Source organism: Prionailurus bengalensis, chromosome A1 (genome assembly GCF_016509475.1).
Source record: "Prionailurus bengalensis isolate Pbe53 chromosome A1, Fcat_Pben_1.1_paternal_pri, whole genome shotgun sequence".
In the NCBI taxonomy this organism is placed as follows: domain Eukaryota; kingdom Metazoa; phylum Chordata; class Mammalia; order Carnivora; family Felidae; genus Prionailurus; species Prionailurus bengalensis.
The window spans coordinates 29456494-29477135 of NC_057343.1; the positions used below are offsets into that span (position 1 = coordinate 29456494).

At 36.9% G+C, this 20642-nt stretch overlaps 1 protein-coding gene across 1 annotated transcript in view; it reads right to left on the reverse strand.

Moving 5' to 3' along the window:
• WBP4 (WW domain binding protein 4) overlaps positions 1-20642 on the reverse strand; it is a 65224-nt gene that overhangs the window by 26846 nt on the left and 17736 nt on the right. The window contains exon 9 of the mRNA XM_043579959.1: positions 20074-20237. Coding sequence (XP_043435894.1) covers positions 20074-20237 — 164 coding nt within the window. The remainder of the gene's footprint in view (positions 1-20073; positions 20238-20642) is intronic.

Below are 20642 nucleotides of genomic sequence, written 5' to 3' on the forward strand. Positions count from 1 at the left end.
TGGAGGTCAAATATCATGCTACTAAACAATGAATGGGTCAAACAAGAAACCAAAGAGGAAATAATAAATTACATGGACATAAATGAAAATGAGAACATAATCACCTCAAATCTTTGGGATGAAATGAGCTGTCCTATGAGGGAAGATTACAGCAAAACAGGCCTATGTGAAGAAGCAAGAGAAGTCTCAAACAACTTAATCTTATGCCTATACCTAAAGAACTAGAAAAAGAACAAACAAAACCCCCAAACAGCAAAGAAAGTAAATAACAAAGCTCAGAACAGACATAAATAATATGGAAACTAAAAAAATAACAGGTGAATGAAACCAGGAACTGGTTCTTTGAAAGAGATCAAGGAAATTGATAAATCTCTAGCCAGACTCATCAGAAAAGAGAGGACCTAAATAAACAAAATCAATAATAGGAGAAATAACCAACACCACAGAAATACAAACAATTGTAACAATACTATGAAAACCTACGTACTTACAAATCAACTTAGAAGAAATGGATAATTCACAGAAACATATAAGCTATTAAAATTAAATGAAGAAAAATAAAAAAAAACTGAGCAGACCAGTTACAAGCTATGAAATTGAATCAGTAATCAGAAAACTTCCAAAAAACAAAAAGTCTAGAACCAGATGGCTTCATGGGTGAATTCTACCAACTGTATAAAAAAGAGTTAATACCTATTCTTTTCAAACTACTTCAAAAAATACAAGAAGGAAAACTTTCAAATTCATTCACTGTAATACCAGAACCAATAAAGACACCACAAAAAAAGAGAACTACAGACCAGTATCTCTCATGAACATACATGCAAAAATTTTCTGCAAAGTATTAGCAAACTAAATCCAACAAAATATTAACAATCATACACCACAATCAAGTAGGATTTATTCTCGGAATGAAAAAGTGGTTTAAGGGGCGCCTGGGTGGCGCAGTCGGTTAAGCGTCCGACTTCAGCCAGGTCACGATCTCGCGGTCCGTGGGTTCGAGCCCCGCGTCAGGCTCTGGGCTGATGGCTCGGAGCCTGGAGCCTGTTTCCGATTCTGTGTCTCCCTCTCTCTCTGCCCCTCCCCCGTTCATGCTCTGTCTCTCTCTGTCCCACAAATAAATAAACGTCGAAAAAAAATAAAAAAAAAAAAAAAGAAAAAGTGGTTTAATATTTGTAAAACAATCAACGCGATATGTCACTTCAAAAGATAAAGGATAAAAAATATATGACTAAGTACAACATCCATGTATGTATACAAAATCCTTTGCAATACAGGTGTAGAGGGAATATAACTCAATTTAACAAAAGCCTTATATGAAAAACCCTTAGCCAACATCATACTCAACAAAAAACTGAGAGCTTTTCCCCTAAGGTCAACAACATGACAAGGATGTCATGTCACAACTTTTATTCAGCACAGTACTGAAAGTCCTAGCCAAAGCAATTAGACAACAAAGAAATAAAAGGCATCCAAATTGGGAAGGAAGAAGTAAAACTGTCATTATGTGGAGACAATATACTATACATACAAAACTAGCCTAAAGACTGACAAATTAACTCAGTAAAGTTGCAGGATATAAATCACTGTATAGAATCTGCTGCATTCCAATACACTAATAATGAAGTAGCAGAAAGTGAAATTAAGACAACAATCCCAGTTATAATTATACCCCAAACAATAAAATATCTGCTTAACTGAAGAGGTGAAATACCTATACTCTGAAAACTATGAAACACTGAAGAAAGAAATTCGTGACAATGCAAAATGGAAAGACATTCTATGTTCATGGGTTGGAGGAACAAATACTGTTGTCTTTAGTGAGAATAGGTCTTTATCACTTAAAGCAATCTACAGATTTAATGCAATCCCTATCAAAATACCAATAGCATTTTTCACAGAACTAGAACGAACAATCTTAAAATTTGTATGGAACCACAAAAGACCTTAAACAGCCAAAGCAGTCTTGAAAAAGAAAAACAAAACTGGAGGTATCACAATTCCTGATTTCAAGTTACATTATGAAGTGGTAGTAATTAAAACAGTAATGGTACTGGTATAAAAACAGACACAGAGATCAAAAGAATAGAATAGAAAAGCCAGAAATAAACCCACAATTACATGGTCAATTAATCTTTGACAAAGGAGGAATGAATATACAATGGAAAAAAGTCTGTTCAATAAATGGTGTTGGAAGAACTGGATAGCTACATGCAAAAGAATGTACATACATTACACCATACACAGAAATAAATTCAAAATGGATTAAAGACCTAAATGTGAGACATGAAACCATAAAAATCCTTGAAGAGAGCATAGGCAGTACGGTCTCTGGCATCAGCCATAGGAACATTTTTCTAGATATATCTCCTAAAAGAAGGAAGGGAAACAAAAGCAAAAATAAACTATGGGACTACATCAAAACAAAATGTTTCTGCACAGTGAAGGAAACAATCAACACAACAGGAAGACAACCTACCAAATGGGAGAAGATATTTGCAAATGATATATCCAATAAACGGTCAGTATATCCAAAATATATAAAGAACTGATACAACTCAACACCCAAAAAAAGAAATAATCCAATTAAAAAATGGGCATAAGACATCTCTCTGAAGACATCCAGATGGCCACTGGACATATGAAAGGATGCTCAACATCACTGATCAACAGGGAAATGCAAATTAAAGCCACAAAGAGACATCACCTCACATCTGTCAGAATGTATAAAATTAGAAATATAAGAAAAAACAAGTGTTGGCAAGGATGTGGAGAAAAGGAACCCTTGTGCACTGCTGGTGGGAATGCAAACTGGCACAGCCACTATGGGAAAACAGTATGGAGATTCCTCAAAAAAAAAAACAGAACTACCCTAGGATCCAGTAATCCCTTAAATCCATTCTCCCTTTATTTCCTAGTATTAGGGTATTAGCTGGACACATGGCTTCTCAAGACTACATTTTGGAGCCTTTCCTGCAGTTAGGTATGCCCAGCCATGTAAACTAAATTCAATTCATGGGTCTTCGGAGTCTTGGCTTTAAAACACTGGATGTGTCTTCCACCACTCTTTCTCCTTTCTCAGGGGAGAAACATGGATATGGTGGTGACCCAGTTTTGACAATCCAACAGACAACATCTTGGAGAATGGCAGAACAACAAGATGGAAAGAACCTGCATCACTGAATGATTTTATGGAATACAGATACTTACCTACTCTGAATCACCTTTGATCTCTGCATATTACAGAGAAAAATATACTTCTGTCTTATTTGAGTCAAAAAAAAAAAAAAAAACCAGTGGGGAGAAGGATATGACAATTAATAAAAGGACACTTCATTTAGAATGGAGTCAGGAGGCCAGCAGGGGGAACTTTCACACCCTTCCACTCCCCAGGGAGTGGTACCCTACAGGAAGAGAACAAGAATACCACTTTAGTATCCCAGTAGGAGGAAGGCTTTCTTTCTCTATCCCCACCCCTGCAATAACAGTCCAGCCAATGAGAGACCATCACAACCCAGTCAATGAAAAGCCACTATACTTCCAAGTTCCCACTTTATTCTAATGGATTTTTTTTTGTTGTTTGTTTATAACAGACTTCCCAGTATCTTTCTTCTACAAAAGAGCACTTCTCTCTTTTGTTCTGTGGACTTGCCTATGGTTTTGCCATAGTTTGCTAGTCCTGGAATGCAATTCTCTGCTATTCCCGAATAAACCCATTTTTGTTGGTAAAATAACTGGCAGTTTTATTTTTAAGGTTAACAAAAACAAATACTCTCCTGGAAAACCACCAAATCAAAAACTGAGCAAAAATACAATACTAAACTATTCCATAAACCATGAAATCACGGAACCTTCATCCAAAGTTTATGCAATATATGGGCATAACTATATTCAGAGATCGAACAACTTTAACTGTTTTGGTTAAGAAACAAAAACATCCCTTTCTCATGCCCTGTCAACAGTCTAAGTGTTTATCTGAAGAAAGAACAAAAATAAAGAAACTTAAGAAAAGTCAGGGTAACAAAATTAGAAAAATAAAAGTGAAAATGGATAAACAGAAAATCCATTAACAACTAGAAGCATAATAAAATAGACAATTAAAAACAAGAGCTGATTCATTAAGTAAAAATGTATCCTTTAGTGGAGACCTAAGCTTCTGCTCCCCCATAAAATGATCAACAAATAGAGAGCTATATGTAAACAAAAACAGCTCTGGGAGAACTCTGGAGTCCTCTTAAGATATTTTAGCAGCACAAAAAAAAAAAAAAAAACTTGAGAATTGCAAAAGAGAAGGTTCTTTCTCTTCATGTTGCCTGTATCATTTCATTTGCCAAGGTGACACTGATCAGAGTCAAGAGGAAACTTCCCAGCTAGAAAGTTCCTTTCACCAGGATATCAAGAGAGGAGTGAGTGACCACCTTATCTAGCCTTTTGGGGTACTGCAGGAAGTACTTCAGTTTCACTTCAGACTCACAAAGCTGAGATGTACTGAGATGGATAGGAACAAGGAAAAAAGGCAGGGTCTACCAAGAACAGTCATGCAGCAGGAGTGACTGTGGTTCACGGTGACCTGCTTTACAAACTCAGCAGCTTTTGCCACTGAAGAACGAACCAATGGCTCCTACTTCTAACTAAATAGCACAACTACTCCAGACTTTCACCAGGTATTTCACCCAAGAGGTATTAGCTTTCCCTAATGCCAACTGCCTGAGTCCCTCCACCCCTGCCTCTGCCAGAGCCTGGAACCACACTAACTGCCAGTTCAGGCCTCTGTGCAAGTGCAAGATGCCAGTGTAGACATCTGTGGCTGACCCCCCCACTGCTATTTGTACACTTAGGGCTAGCTGTGCATTTAAATGTTGCCACCCTGGGGCGCCTGGGTGTCTAAGTTAAGCATCTGACTCTTGATTTTGGTTCAGGTCATGATCTCACAGTTTGTGAGTTCGAGCCCCGAATCGGGCTCTGTACTGACAGCATGAAGCCTGCTTAGGATTCTGTGTCTCCTCTCCCTCCCCTTCCCTGCATGCTCTCTCTCTCTCAAAAATAATTTAAAAAATTTTTTTAAAAAATGGGGCCACCCTAACATCCATTACCAGTCTCTACTGAAATGTGCACACCAGGGACAGGTGAAGGCACTACAGCACAGGAGATCATGCTAACAGCTAGGTCCCCTGAAGCTGCTTCTGGATCTGAATCAAGCCTTATCTTCTGTCACTGGCCTGCTTGATCATGCTCATCTGTAGCCAGTTCCTCTAGCTGCACACCTGTATACCCTAGCCCAACCCCTGACACCAGCTTCCACTGCAGTGTATATGTATATGTATAATGTATGTATCATTAGAATCTCAGAAGGAAAAGGGAGGGAGAAAGGATTACAAAGCTTATTTAAAGCAATAATGGCTGGAGGACTTAGGGGAATATGGCAGAGTAGGATGATTCTTAGCTTACCTTGTCCCATACGACTAGATAACATCCACATCAGTGTAAACAACCCAGAAAATGACCCAAAGCCTGGCAGAACAGACTCTCCACAGTTAAATGTAGAGAAGAGGCCACATCAAACAGAGTAGGAAGGATGGAGAGACACGGTCAGACTGGCAAGACTACGGAAGGGAGGGATGCTGTGGGCGTGGCAAAGGTAGAGAGACACTCACTCCAGGCATAGGGAACCTGCCCTGGGAAGATGAATCCCTGTAACATTTGGCTTTTGAAAACCAGGGGGGCCTAATTTCACAAGTTCTTACAATCAGTGGGCTTAACATCTGGAACTTTAAAAATCAGCAAGCCTGGCTGTGGGAGAGCTGGAGGTCAACAGGAAAACTGAGCCCCCACCTTTAAAGAGACAGCACAATAGCCCTGCACCGAGAAAAAGCACAGAAGCAGCAGATGGAAAAATGTGTGGCATATATAGGAAAGAGCCTTATTTACTAGTTTTAGAGCATGTGCTAGAGGACTAGGGATCTTTTGGTGGGGCAGGGATCTTTAGGAAACTTTTCTAGGAACAAAGAAGGTGGCAGGTACCATTTCCCTCCCTTACACCCCCAGCCTAGCCACATGGATACTGTGGGAATCAGTGTGGTGCTGATACTTTCCTCCTTCTACGACCTGCCCCCTGACCCAGCAGGGCTCCTCCTGTAGCGGATCAGTATAAATTTTGCTGGCACTGAGCCCCACCACTGCTCTCTCCTGAGGACTGGTCCCCTCCAGCCCTGTGGTAATAGTTTCCTAAAGTGGCTCCAGGTCTCCTACCATAACAGACCTACAAAACCTTGTTAACACTGCGCCCCTGCCCCTGTATTCTCTCAAAGACCGAGCCCCCTCCAATATGCCCTTGGCTTAAGTACATCCAAAGTAGTGCCTCAAGCCTGACAGTAAGTAAGCAGCTCTTGACAGGGACCAGCCCTTGACTCCTCACCTGCCCTGAGGATAAGATAACCAGACACACCAGCCCTATGGCAGCCCTAGCAGCAGGCTGGGGGCAGACACTAGGTCTGACTGCAGGCCCCGCCCATCAACGAAAGCTTCTCAGATGACAACACAGGGAAAGTACCCTGCATTTTGCTGCTACCCAACCTCTGGCAAATGTCTGGTCTGACTCAACTCAGGCCCAAGGCAGCCCCAGACTGGCTCACTTATGACACATGAATGAAACCCTGCCCCCAACAGGCAAACAGAGCCACTGCAGGTGACTGTTCTGAAGGCAAACTGCTCAGCCACAGCAGTAGGGTGCACACAACACACATAAGAGACACCCTTGAAGTGTCAGTTTCTGGTGAACAGGAGGCCACTGCACTGCAGGGTACTACAGAACCTTTTCTTAAGGCCACTACTTTCAAGAGCAGGAGATGTAGCTGACTGTCCTAACATACAGAAATAGACAGAGAGAGTTAGAGAAAATGAGTAGACAGACAAATATGTCCCAAATGAAAGTAGAGGACAAAATAACAAGAGAGCTAAATACAATGGATAATATGCCTCACAGAGAACTTAAACGTAATTGTCATAAAGATACTGGACTTGAGAAAAGAGTGGAGGACCTCAGTGAGACCCTTGAAAAAAAGACTGAAATCATAAAAAAGAACCAATGGGAAATGAAGAACTCAATAAATAAAATTAAAAAAACACTAAAGGGAATAAATAGTAGAGGAAGCAGAAGAATAGATCAGTGACCTGGAAGACGTAACAGAAAGCAATCAAGCTGAACAGGAGAGAGAGGGGGGAAAAAATGTAAATAGACTTAAGGGACTTGGTGACACTATCAAGTATAACATTCACATTATAGGGTTTCCTGAAGACGAGGAGAGAGAAGGGGGGCAGAAAATTTATTTGAAGAAATAATAGCTGAAAACTTCCCTGAATTTGGGAAGGAAACAGAAATCCAGATCCAAGAGGCACAAAGAGCCCCCAACAAAATCAACCCGAGGAGGTCCATACCCAGACACACAGTAATTAAAATAGCAAAGAGTAGTGATAGAGAATTTTAAAGGTAGCAAGAGAAAACAGTTACATACAAGGGAAACAAAATAAGGCTTTCAGCAAATTTTTCAGTAGAAACTTTGCAGGATGGGATGGAGTGGCACAATATATTCAAAATGCTGAAAGAAAAACACCCTGCAATCAATATTCTATTCAGAAATGCTATCATTCAGAATAGGAGAGATAAAGCATTTCCCAAAGTTAAGGAATTCACCACCACCATTGAATTCATCACCATTAAGGAATTCATCACTATCCCTACAAGAAATGTTAAGGTGGGGAGGTGCCTGGATGGCTCAGTTGATAGAGCATGCGATCTGAAGGTTGTGAGCTTGAGCCCCACATTGGGTGTGGAGCCTACTTAAAACAAACAAACAAACAAACAAACAAAGAAGTGTTAAAGGGAATTTTTTGAGTGGAAAGACCGTAAGTAGGAGTAAGAAAAGCAGGAAGCACAAAAGCAGTAAGATTAAGTATATCTATATAAACCAGTCAAGGGATTCACAAAATAAAAGCATGTAAATAAAGTATGACACCATATATCTTGAATGTGAGGGAATGGCAGGGGAGTAGAATAAATGAATTAGAGAAAGACAAATAGCACATGATTTCACTTATACGTGGAATCAAAACAAATGAACAAAGAACAAAAAAGACAAAGGAAAAAACACTCTTAACTACAGAGAACCTGATGATTACAGAGGAGAGGAGTGGGGGGGATGGGTGAAACAGGTGAAGGGGATTAAGAGTACATTGATCATGTGAGCACTGAGTAATGTATAGAATAATTATTGAATCACTATATTGTAAACCTGAAACTAATATAACACTGTATATTAACTGTATTGGAGTTAAAGAAAAATAAATGAAGGGGTATTATCAGAAATAAGTTAAAAAATAATGGGTGAAAACTTACCAAATGTGGGGAAAGATCTGTACATCTAAGTTGAAGCTAACCAGTCACCTAAAAATTTCAATCCAAAAAGATCTTCTCTAAGACACACTTTAATAAACGTAAAATCAAAAATGAAGAGAGAATTTTAAAAACAGCAAGAAAAAAAAATGTCTCTCATATAAGGGAATTCCATAAGGCTATCAGTAGATCTCAGCAGAAACCTTGTAAGCCAGAAAAGAGATGGTATATTCAAACTGCTGAAAGAAATAAACTGGAAAACAAGAATACCCAGCTAAACTCTCCTTCAGAAATGAAGGTGAGATAAATACTTTCTTTAATTAAAAAACAAAACACAACCAAAACTCAGGATATTTATCACCACTAAAGTGGTGCTGTGCTGTAAGCAGTTCTTTAAGCTTAAATAAAAGCTTAAGCTACTAATTACTAACATGAAAATATATGAAAACATACAAAACAATGGTAAAGGTAAGCATATAGTCAGATTCAGTATACTCTAATATCATAATATGATGGTGTGTTAAACTCAGCTCTAGTATAAGGGTTAAAGGACAAATACAATTAAAAATAGTGCCTGGGTGTCTCAGTCGGTAAAGCCGACTGACTCTTGATTTCAGCTCAGGTCATAATCTCAGGGTTGTGGGATTGAGTCCCACGCTGGGCTCTGCACTGAGCCTGGAGTCTGTTTGGGATTCTGTCTCTTTCTCTCCAATAAAAACAAAACAAAACAAAACAAAACAAAATGAAACAAAACCCCAGTTATAGTGTAAACAATTGTTAATGGATACACAACACATAAAGATGTAAATTGTGACATCAAAAACCATAAAAGGAGGGTATGAATAAAAAGATACTTTTTGTATGTGATTGAAGTTTTTATCAGTGTAAAGTACTCTATAATATGTATAAAATTTTTAATAACAGCACCATAGTAATTACAAAGCAAAAACCTAAAGTAGATTCACAAAAGATAAAGAGAAGGGAAGCAAGGCATATTACTATGAATTCAGAAAGGAAAGCAGCAAGAGTGGGGGTGGGAAAAGGAACAACAAAATAGCCAAAAAACAATTATATATTAAATTCTCCAATCAAAGATTAAGAATGCTAGGGCGCCTGGCTGGCTTAGGCGGTGGAGCATATGACTCTTGATCTTGGGGGTGTGAGTTTAAGCCCCATATTGGGTGTAGAGAGTACTTAAAAATACAATCTTAAAAAGATATATAGAAAAGAGGTAACTGGGAGGCTCCATCGGGTGACTGTCCAACTTCGGCTCAGGTCATGATCTCATGACTTGTGGGTTTGAGCCCCATGTGGGCTCTGTGCTAACAGCTCAGAGGTTGGAGCTGCTTGGGATTCTGTGTTTCCCTCTCTCTCTGTCCCTTCCCTGCTCATACTCTGTCTCTCTCTCAAAACTAAATAAACGTAAAAAAAAAAAAAATACACACACACACACACACACACACACACACACACACAGAATGCTTAGGTGGATTAAAAACAAACAAAAAAAAAAAACCAACAAAAAACCAGAACCAACCATATGCTGCCTGTAAGAGATTTGCATCTGATTTAAAGACACACACAGGCTCAAAGTGAAGGGACAGAAAAAAGTATTCCATGAGAATGGAAACCAAAAGAAAGCAAGGATAACTATAGTTATAGCAGACAAAACAGACTTTAAGCCAAAAATGGTATCAAGACACCAAAAAAAAAAAAAAAAGCCATTATATAATGAAAAGGGGTCATTCCATCAAAAAAACATAATAATTATATCATTGTCATCAAGGTGCAAATGTATGTACCCCAAATTGCAGAACCTAAATAAATTAAGCAAAATTCATAGATTGGAAGGGAAAAACAGACTCCAATAAATAGCAGGGGAGCACAGTATGATACTTCCAATAATGGATAGATCACACAGACAGAAAATCAGCAAGGAAACACTGGACTTGATCATACTTTTTAGACTAAGTGGATCTAATATAATCTACAGAACATTCTATGTAACGGCAGACTACACATTCTTCTCAAGCACACATGGAACATTCCTTAGGACAGATCATATGTCAGAAAACAAATCTTAGCAAGTTTAAGACTGAAATAATGCCAAGTATCTTTTCTGACCAAATGGCAAGAAACTAGAAGTCAACAGGAAAAAAATCTAGAAAATTCACAAAAATGTGGAAATAAACTGCTTAACAGCTAACAAGGCCAAGAAGGAAAGGGAGATTAAAAAAAAAAAAATGTTGAAATATAAAAGGAAACACAACATACCCAAAACTATAGGATGCTGCAGAAGTCGTTCTAAGAGGGAGGTTTATGCAATAAATGCCTATGTTAAGAAAAAAGAAATATCTCAAACAACTTAAAACTAGAAAAAAGTACAAACTAAGCCCAAAGTTAGCAAAAAGAAGGAAATAACAGGGATCACAGCAGAAACAGAAGCCAGAATAGAACACATTAAGAAACCTATGAGATGGTCCATTGAAAAGAAAAACAGAATTAACAAACTTTTAGCTAGACTGAGGGAAAAAAAAAAAGATCCAAATAAATCAGAAGAAATGAAAGAGGAGACATTTCAATAGACACCACAGAACTACAAACCATCATAAGAAACTACCATGAACAACTATACACCAACAAATTGGATAACCTAGAAGAAATGGATACAATTCCTAGAAACACACAACCTACTAAGGCTGAATCATGATAAAACTGAAAATCTGAACAGACCAGTAATAAAGATATTGAACCAGTAATCAAAAAATGCCAACACAAAGAGCCCAAGACCAGATGCACTGGTGAATTCTACCAACTATTTATAGAAGAACTAACAGTAATTAACAAAATATTGAAGAGAAGGGAACACTCCTAAACTCATTACAGCAGGCATGTATTACTCGATACCAAAGCCAGAGCAGGACACCACAAGAAAAGAAAATTACAGACAAATATCCCTGATAAATATAGATGGCAAAAATTTTCAACAAATTACTTGTGAACTGAATTCAACAGCACATTAAAAGAATCATACAGCATGACCAAGTGGGATTCATCCCCAGGATACAAGGATGGTTCAACATTCTCAAATGAATTGTGATATACCATTAATAGAATGAAAGATAATTTCAACAGGCAGGAAAACTAACGAAGTACATCTTTTCATGATAAAAAACATTCAATGAACTGGATGTAGAATGAACATATTTCAAAATCACAAAGGCTATATATGATAAACCCACAGCTAACATCATACTGAATGGTGAAAGATGGAAAGCTTTCCTGTAATATGAAAAACAAGACAAGGATACCCACTCTTACCACTCCCATTCAACATAGTACCGGAAGTCCTAGCCAAAGCAATCAAGCCAAGAAGAAATAAATAAATAAAAGACATCCAAATTACAAAGGAAGAAGGAAAAGTGTCTCTGTTTGTAGATGATACATATTATACATAGAAAATCCTAAAGACTCCACCAAAAAACTGTTAGAACTAATCAGTGAGTTCAGTAAAGTTGAATGATACAAAATCAACACCCAGAAATCAGTTGTTTGCATGCACTTAACAACAAAATATCTAAAAAAAATAAAAACCCATTTACAATATCATCGTAAACAGTAAAATACTCAGTGATAAATTTAACGAAAGAGGTGGAAGATCTGTACACTGAAAAGTAGAAGGCACTGATGAAAAAACTGAAAACAACACAAATGCAAAGATAGTACATGTTCAAGAATCAGATGAATGAATACTGTTAAAATGTCCATGCTGCTCAAAGCCATCCATAAATTCAATGGCTATCATGAAGATGTGGTATATATACATACAATGGAGCACCCTGAGGGTTGGCTCAGTTGGTATATATACAATAGAGTATTACTCGGCAATTAAAAAGAATGAAATTTTGCCATTTGCAACCACATGGATGGAACTAGGGGGTATTATGCTAAGCGAAATCAGTCAGAGAAAGACAAATATTGTATGACTTCACTCATATGAAGACTTTAATTAAGATACAAAACAGATGAACACAAGGGAAGGGAAGCAAAAATAATATAAAAACAGGGAGGGGGACAAATCATAAGAGACTCTTATAAATAGAGAACAAACAGGGTTGCTGAAGGGGTTGTGGGAGGGGGGATGGGCTAAATGGGTTAAGGGGGTTAAGGAATCTACTCCTGAAATCATTGTTGCACCATATGCTAACTTGGATGTAAATTAAAAAATAAATAATTAAAAAAATAAACAAAAAAATAAAAACAAAAGGAGGCATTAACACCTGAAAAACTCAAGCTATACAGAAAGTTCAATGTATTACCATATGTTTTAAAATTTAAGCTTTGATGGGATCTTAGGGAGTGGCGCCTGTGTCTGACTTTGGCTCAGGTCATGATCTTGCAGTTCATGAGCTGAAGCCCCATGTTGAGCTCTGTGCTGACAGCTCAGACACTGGAGCCTGCTTCAGATTCTCTCTCTCTCTGACCCTTCCCCATTCACGTTCTTTCAAAAATAAACATTAAAAAAAAAAAAAAAAGATTCTAGGGAAAAATATAAATTACCAAAACTAGTACTCGAGAATCCTCCACTCCCCAAGAACAGCTGCAAGCGTGTAAGTTATTGAGTATTTAGATGTTCTAGAGACCAACTGCATAGTGATGCTGTGTTGCTTTTTATTTTTTACTTTGTATTTATTTATTTTGGGGGGGGGAGCATAAGTGGGGAAGGAGCAGAGAGAGGGAGAAGGGAAACTACAAGCAGACTCTGCACTGTCAGCATGGAGCTGGATGTGGGGCTCAATCCCATGAATCATGAGATCATGACTTGAGCTGAAATCAAGAGTTGGTTGCTAAACCAATTGAGCCACCCAGGTGCCTTTGATTTGTCTTTTTAATTTATTCCTCACAATAAATTAGAAATTAGAACTATTATTATGGCATTTTACAGATGAAGAAATCGAGGCTTAGGTACATTAGGCAATTTGCCCACAGTCACGAAGATGGTAAGCAAGAAACCAGTAAGTTATAAAAAATTAACTCCCCTAGAATTCCAGGACCAGAGGACTATACTAGTATTTTCTTTTAAACTTTCTAATTGCTGAGAAACTTGTATTCTAGAATATGAATGAATGGAAAGTTACTGGAAAAAAAAAAGATACTGCAAAGTTACTGGGGGGAAAAAAGCATAAATAAAAATGGAAAACTACCTAATTCACTTTATTTAGCATAAGTTGTATACAAAAATCTGATAACGATATCACGCATCTAACAAAAACACAATTAAACTATAGACCACCATTAAAGCTATCACCAGTGAAATTCATCAAAAGCTACTTAATAGTCCTTTTTTTTAATTGCTATTTTTGAGAGAAAAAGAGAGACAGAATGGAAGCAGGGGACGGACAGAGCAAGAGGGAAACACAGAATCTGAAGCAGCTCCAGGTTCTGAGCTGTTGGCACAGAGCCCGATGCGGGGCTCCAACTCACAAATAGCAAGATCATGACCTGAGCTAAAGTCGGGAGCTTAACCAACTGAGCCACCCAGGTGTCCCTGTTAATAATCCTTTAAAAATCTGGAAATAAAGCATGCTTCCTCAACATAATAAAAATTATCTTAAGCCAATAGTCAATATAATCCTTAATATAAATTTTAGAGACATTTCCACTGAAATCAGAAAACATAAATGCTCACTTTCATCACTATACCACAGAGTATGAAAATCTAACTAAAATAGAACATGAAATAAATTGGAAGTAAAATCAGCAGAAAAAGGATTACAAAATATTTGCAAACAAATTTCTTCATGAAAAACCCAAGATTCAAAAAAATAAGTTTTATAAATAATACAATAATTCAGCACCACAATTGGACTCAAGCTTCTTCATACTATAATTACTGGTTAAAAAAATAGTAGAAAACATGGGTTAAATCCACAATTTAAAAAAAGCTAAACATGTAAAAATTTACGTACTTAACATTTACTAAGCATTTACTATGTGCCAGGCACTGTTTTTACTTTTTTGGGTGCAGAAGTGAACTAAGGTAGACTAAATGGCTACCTTGCCTATATTCAAGAATGCAAGTATGAGACTCACAAAGAGGCAGCTACAAAAGTTGTGTAGAGAATCATACCTGATGATTTGAGTAAAAACAGATATGCGACGTTTTTGGGTGAAAACATAAAATACTGAAAACATGTCAATTTTTTAAAAATCAAATTCAACAAGTAAAATATAATTTCAATTCATTTTGACTAAAATTAGATTGTAGCTGTTGAACATTTACAAAAGGACTTAATTTGTCTGGAAAAGAATAAAAAGAAAAACAAAACAGGATGGGGCGCCTGGGTGGCTCAGCCAGTTGGGTGTCCGACTTCGGCTCAGGTCATGGTCTCGCAGTTTGTGAGTTCAAGCCCCGCATCAGGCTCTGTGCTGACAACTCAAGAGCCTGGAGCCTGCTTCAGATTCTGTGTCTCCCCCTCTCTCTGCCCCTCCCATGCTCACGCTCTCTGACTCTCAATAATAAATAAATATTAAAAAAAATTAAAAAAAAAAGAAAAACAGGAAGGAACTACTTAAGAAAATTAAAAAAAATAAAAGACATACCACCAGATGTCAGAACATATCGTATAAAAGCATGTAATTAAATTACAATAATGACATCTTTACAGTACTATCACAAGAATAGATAGGCTAATGGAACAAAAAAAGCAGCTAGAAACAAACTGGTAAACTCGAGAATTAAACACAAGACTAGGGGCGTATGGGTGGCTCAGTCAGTTAAGCATCTGTTAAGTATACAACTTCGGCTCAGGTCATGATCTCGTGGATTTGTGAGTTCAAGTCCTGCCTCATGCTCTGCACTGCCAGTGTGGAGCCTCCTTGGGATTCTCTCTCTCCCTCTCTCTCTCTCTCTATGCTCTGCCCCCACTTGTGCGCGTGCCCTCTCTTTCAAAATAAATAAATAAACTTAAAAAAAAGACAAGATTAAAAAATAAGTGTCACTTAAAAAAGTGGGGGAAAGAATGGTACATAAAACTGGGGAAGAATGGTACTGGCAAAACTAGTTGGGCAGGTAGGATAAATAACTACTTTAGAATCTCATCTCATATGATGCATTAAATAGTTGACAAACCACACAAACCAAAAGGAAATACAAGTACATATTTGACTTCTGTATGGAAAATGACATCAATAAAATAGATCACAAAAGGAAAAACAATTGGACTAGTTAAACCTGATGAAATTGTGCACATCTAAAACCATTATAAACACAATTAACAGTCAAACTAGAGATGTGGAAAATCCACAATACCTACAACTAATCAATGGTTAGCATCTGTACTACAAAAGGAACTTACAGAAATAAGACTAATAATTCAATGGAAAAATTTACAGGGACTACCAATAATTTACAGAAGAGTAAATACGAAACACTAATATATGAAAAAAATTTATATGAGTAAATCAAAGAAAACTAAAATGAGATATTTTTTGCTGAATAGAAAATACTTAAAAATTTAGAAATAGCTAATGCTGAAAGGGTCCAATGGGACAGACATTTTCAGAAACTGCCGATGGAGTATAGATTGGTATGCTCTTTCTGGAAAGTAATTGCCCACTGTGAATCAAGATTTTCAACATGTTCACATCCTTTCAACAGGTATTCCATTTCTAGAAATTGTCAGGAATGTGTACAGAGTGATATATCTATACAGTAATCAGAATGTTATGACAACAAAATGTGCAAAAATAATCTAACTGCCTAACAGGGAATGGCTGAGTAAAATGAAAGCACATCTTAAAAGATTAATATTATATAACAGTTAAAAATAACACTTATGGGCGCCTGGGTGGTTCAGTTGGTTGAGCATCCAAATCTTGGTTTCAGCTCAAGTTATGATCTCACAGTTCGTGGGTTCAAGTTCCGCACTGGGCTCCATGCTGGGAGTGTGAACCCTGCTTGGGATTCTCTTTCCTCTCTGACCCTCCCGACTCAAAATAAATACATAAACTTAAAAAAAATAACATTTACAAAATTTTAACAAAGTACAAGGATATTAATAATACAATACTAAGTAGAGAAAAAGATAAAAGCTGAGGAAGATACTCCAAAATGTTACTATTATCTCTGGGTAACTAAACAGTTATTCTTAAACTTTTCTTCAATTTCAAAAATTTTCCATAATCAAAATATATTGGTTATTTTTAGGGGGGAACCTCTTAAGAAATTAGGCTTATCTACTTGCGAAGTCAGACATAATCCATCACATGTTAAAATGACTGACAATGTTAAAATTTAACAAGCATGGTTTTACATACAGTACACTTACCACACAGAAAACCAAATAGTCGAATTTCAAGAAATCTTAACTTTAAGAAATGTTGGTATAGTAAGACCACTTTCCTATTGTAAGTCACTTAAAAAATCATTCAGGGGCTGAAGTAATGCAGCCTGTTATTTCTGCAATTTCAGTATATACAGTCAGTATGCTTATGGTGCTTGGCAGTATGCTGCATTGAACGCATTTTATCTATTATCACAAATACAACCTAAACTCTCATAACAATAGTAACATTTTGACAGCAGTTCTAATCTATACTATGGTATGTTATCCCTACAAAATTGTTTTTTCAAAGTTCATTTATTTGAAGTAGAGAGAGCGTGGGAGCAGGGAAGGGGTAGAGAGAGAGGGAGAGAGACAATTTCAAACAGGCTCTGCATTGTCAATACACAGCCCAATGCAGGGCTTGAATTCATGAACCGTGAGATCATGCCTGAGCCAAAATCAAGAGTTGGACGCTTAACTGACTGAGCTACCCTAGGTGCCCCCTACAGAATTAATTTTTATTAGAATTGCATATAGATCTTCCCTTATGATGGGGTTATGCGCCCTGATAAATCCACTGTAAATGGAAAATATTGTAAACTGAAAATGCATTTAGTACACCTAGTCTACTTAACATCATAACCTAGCCTACCTTAAATGAGCTCAGAACATGTACAGTAGCCTAAATTGGGGAAAATCATTCACCACAAAGCCTATTTTATATAAAGTACTGAATATCTCATATAATTAATTGAATACCATACTGATGGTGAAAAACAGAATGGTTCTAAGTATACTGGCTGTTTACCCTCATGATTGCATGGGTGCCTGACAGTGTACAGAGTATTGTATGGCAGGGTACTGCTAGGCCGAGGAAAAAGTTCAAAATTTGAAGTGTGGTTTCTATTGAATGCCTATTGCTTTTGCATCATCTTAAAGTTGAAAAATCGTAAGTCAAACCATCGGTACAAAGCTGGCCAAAACTTGTGTTACTCTATCTTATGAAAAAATACAATCTTTTCATTAAAGTACAGTTTTAACTATAAATAATTTCACTGTAAAAGTATCCACAGAGTAGTCATCTAAACTATCATCTCAAAGCATTAATATTTTGAAGAAAAACTGCTAACTCGTACTTTTTTTTTATTCACCTGAAGATTTAAACATTTAAGAAACACTAATTTGTGGAGCTGGGAGTGAAGTCTTCCTTTTATTGTGTAAATACTCTCAAGACAGTAATTTAAACATGTGAGCTAGTAATACAAACCTAGTAATACAAATCAGGTAACATCCCTACCATGATACTGGTTTAATTGATAAAACTGTTCTGTTTCTTGAATATTGGCTTTAAAACTTTGCTGAACTGCAATAAACCATTTTCAAGACAGTAACAAAATAAGCTTTTTTTTCTGCTCTTCAGATCTATGGAAGCCTTCATTAAATATGCAGGTATTTGTTTCTCTGACAGAATAAGGATGGTGAGTGTGACAATGTTCATATATAAATGGTATGAGTTAGTGTCTGAATCTGTGGTCACAAGAAATGCTATGGCAAAAATGAACTATTGGGATGTCATCAAAAAAAAAGCTGCACAGCGAAGGAAACAATCAGCAAAACTAAACGGCAATTGACAGAATGGGAGAAGATATTTGCAAATGACATATCAGATAAAGGGTTAGTATCCAAAATCTATAAAGAACTTATCAAACTCAACACCCAAAAAACAAATAATCCAGTGAAGAAATGGGCAAAAGACACGAATAGACACTTCTCCAAAGAAGACATCCAGATGACCAACCAACACATGACAAAATGCTCAACATCACTCATCATCAGGGAAACACAAAACCACAATGAGATACTACCTCACACCTGTCAGAATGGCTAACATTAAGAACTCTGGCAACAACAGATGTTGGCGAGCAGGCAAAGAGAGAGGATCTCTTTTGCACTGCTGGTGGGAATGCAAACTGGTGCAGCCACTCTGGAAAATAGTATGGAGGTTCTTCAAAAACTTAAAAATAGAACTACCCTACGATCTAGCAATTGCACTACTAGGTATTTATCCAAGGAATACAGGTATGCTGTTTTGAAGGGACACATGCACCCCAATGTTTATAGCAGCACTGTCAACAATAGCCAAAATATGGAAAAAGCCCAAATGTCCATCAATGGATGAATGGATGAAGAAGATGTGGTATATGTATATATACAATGGAGTATTACTCAGCAATCAAAAAGAATGAAATCTTGCCATTTTCAACTACGTGGATGGAACTAGAGAATATTATGCTAAGCGAAATTAGTCAGAGAAAGACACATATCATATGACTTCACTCATATGAGGACTTTAAGATACAAAACAGGTGAAGGGAAGCAAAAATAATATAAAAACAGGGAGGGGGACAAGACGTAAGAGATTCTTAAATATGGAGAACAGAGGGTTACTGGAGGGGTTGTGGGAGGGGGGATGGGCTAAATGGGTAAGGGGCATTAAGGAATCTACTCCTGAAATCACTGTTGCAGTATATGCTAATTAATATGGACGTAAATTAAAAAACTAAAATTTAAATTTAAAAAATATATATAAAAAAAAAATTCTTTGGAAACCCAGTATTGTCTAGAATGGTTTTGTTTGTAATATGTACATAATATGTTAATGAGCTACAAATTAATATGCATAAGCTTTGTACTCCGATTCAATTAAACTCAATGAAACTACAAAATATTTAACATTAAAAAAAAAAAAAAAGAAATGCTATGTTTGGGTAGGAATCAAAATAATCATTAGCCTGGACTGAGTAATATACAGAATCGTTAAATCACTATATTGTATACCTGAAACAAATATAACACTGTATGTTGACTATACTGGAATTAAAATAAACATATATTGGCATCTCTATTAAAAAACCCAATCATTAGCTTACTTTTTAAAATAACCACATTTTTGGGTCGCCTGGGTGGCTCAGTCGGTTAAGCATCCAACTTCGGCTCAGGTCATGATCTCACAGTCTGTGAGTTCGAGCCCCATGTCAGGCTCTGTGCTGACAGCTTGAGCCTGGAGCCTGCTTCAGATTCTGTGTCTCCCTCTCTCTGACCCTCCCCCGTTCATGCTCTGTCTCTCTCTGTCTCAAAAATAAACATTAAAAAAAAATTTTTTTTAAATAACCACAGTTTACATTTTAAAATATTTAAGAATACTTAGAAGAAATAAAACCATTCTAGAAATAAAAGAAATGAGCCACTTTCCAAGAGCACCTTATCCTTGAAATGAGTTACTGAAATGTATGGAAAGAAGTACTGAGATATACAATACAATTTGTAGGAAGTGTGGGTTAAGTTTCAGGTACTTACTGAGACTCAACTTCTTGTTTAATTTCTTGCCATTCTCCATATGGGTTTGATTTTTTAGGAGCTTTGGATTTTTCTTCATTTGGACCTGATGATTTTTGCTCTTGGGTAGTTTTTTCTTTCTGTGTTTCTGGTTCAGTTCCTTTGTCACTATTTTTATTTTTTTCCTGAAATGCCAAAGTCAAGAAAAAACATATTTTAAGCAAAATTATAAGGATGCAATTTCTTTAACATAGTCTTTTGATTTAAATAGTACATTACCTCAGTATTTTTAATTTGCACATAACAACAAATATACATAAAAGAATTTTAATGCTTGATTAGGTTTTTTATTATGTCTAAAATGATAAGACATCATGGTCAAGGCTGTTATGTATATATGTATGTATGCATATATTTATTTAAAGGTTATTTAGAGAGAGACAGAGACAGAGCAAGTCAGGGAGGGGCAGAGAGAGAAGGAGACAGAGAATCCCAAGCACTGACTCGGGGCTCAAACTCACTAATCGTGAGATCATGATCTGAGCCAAAACTAAGAGCTGGACGCTCAAACAACTGAGCCGCACAGGTGC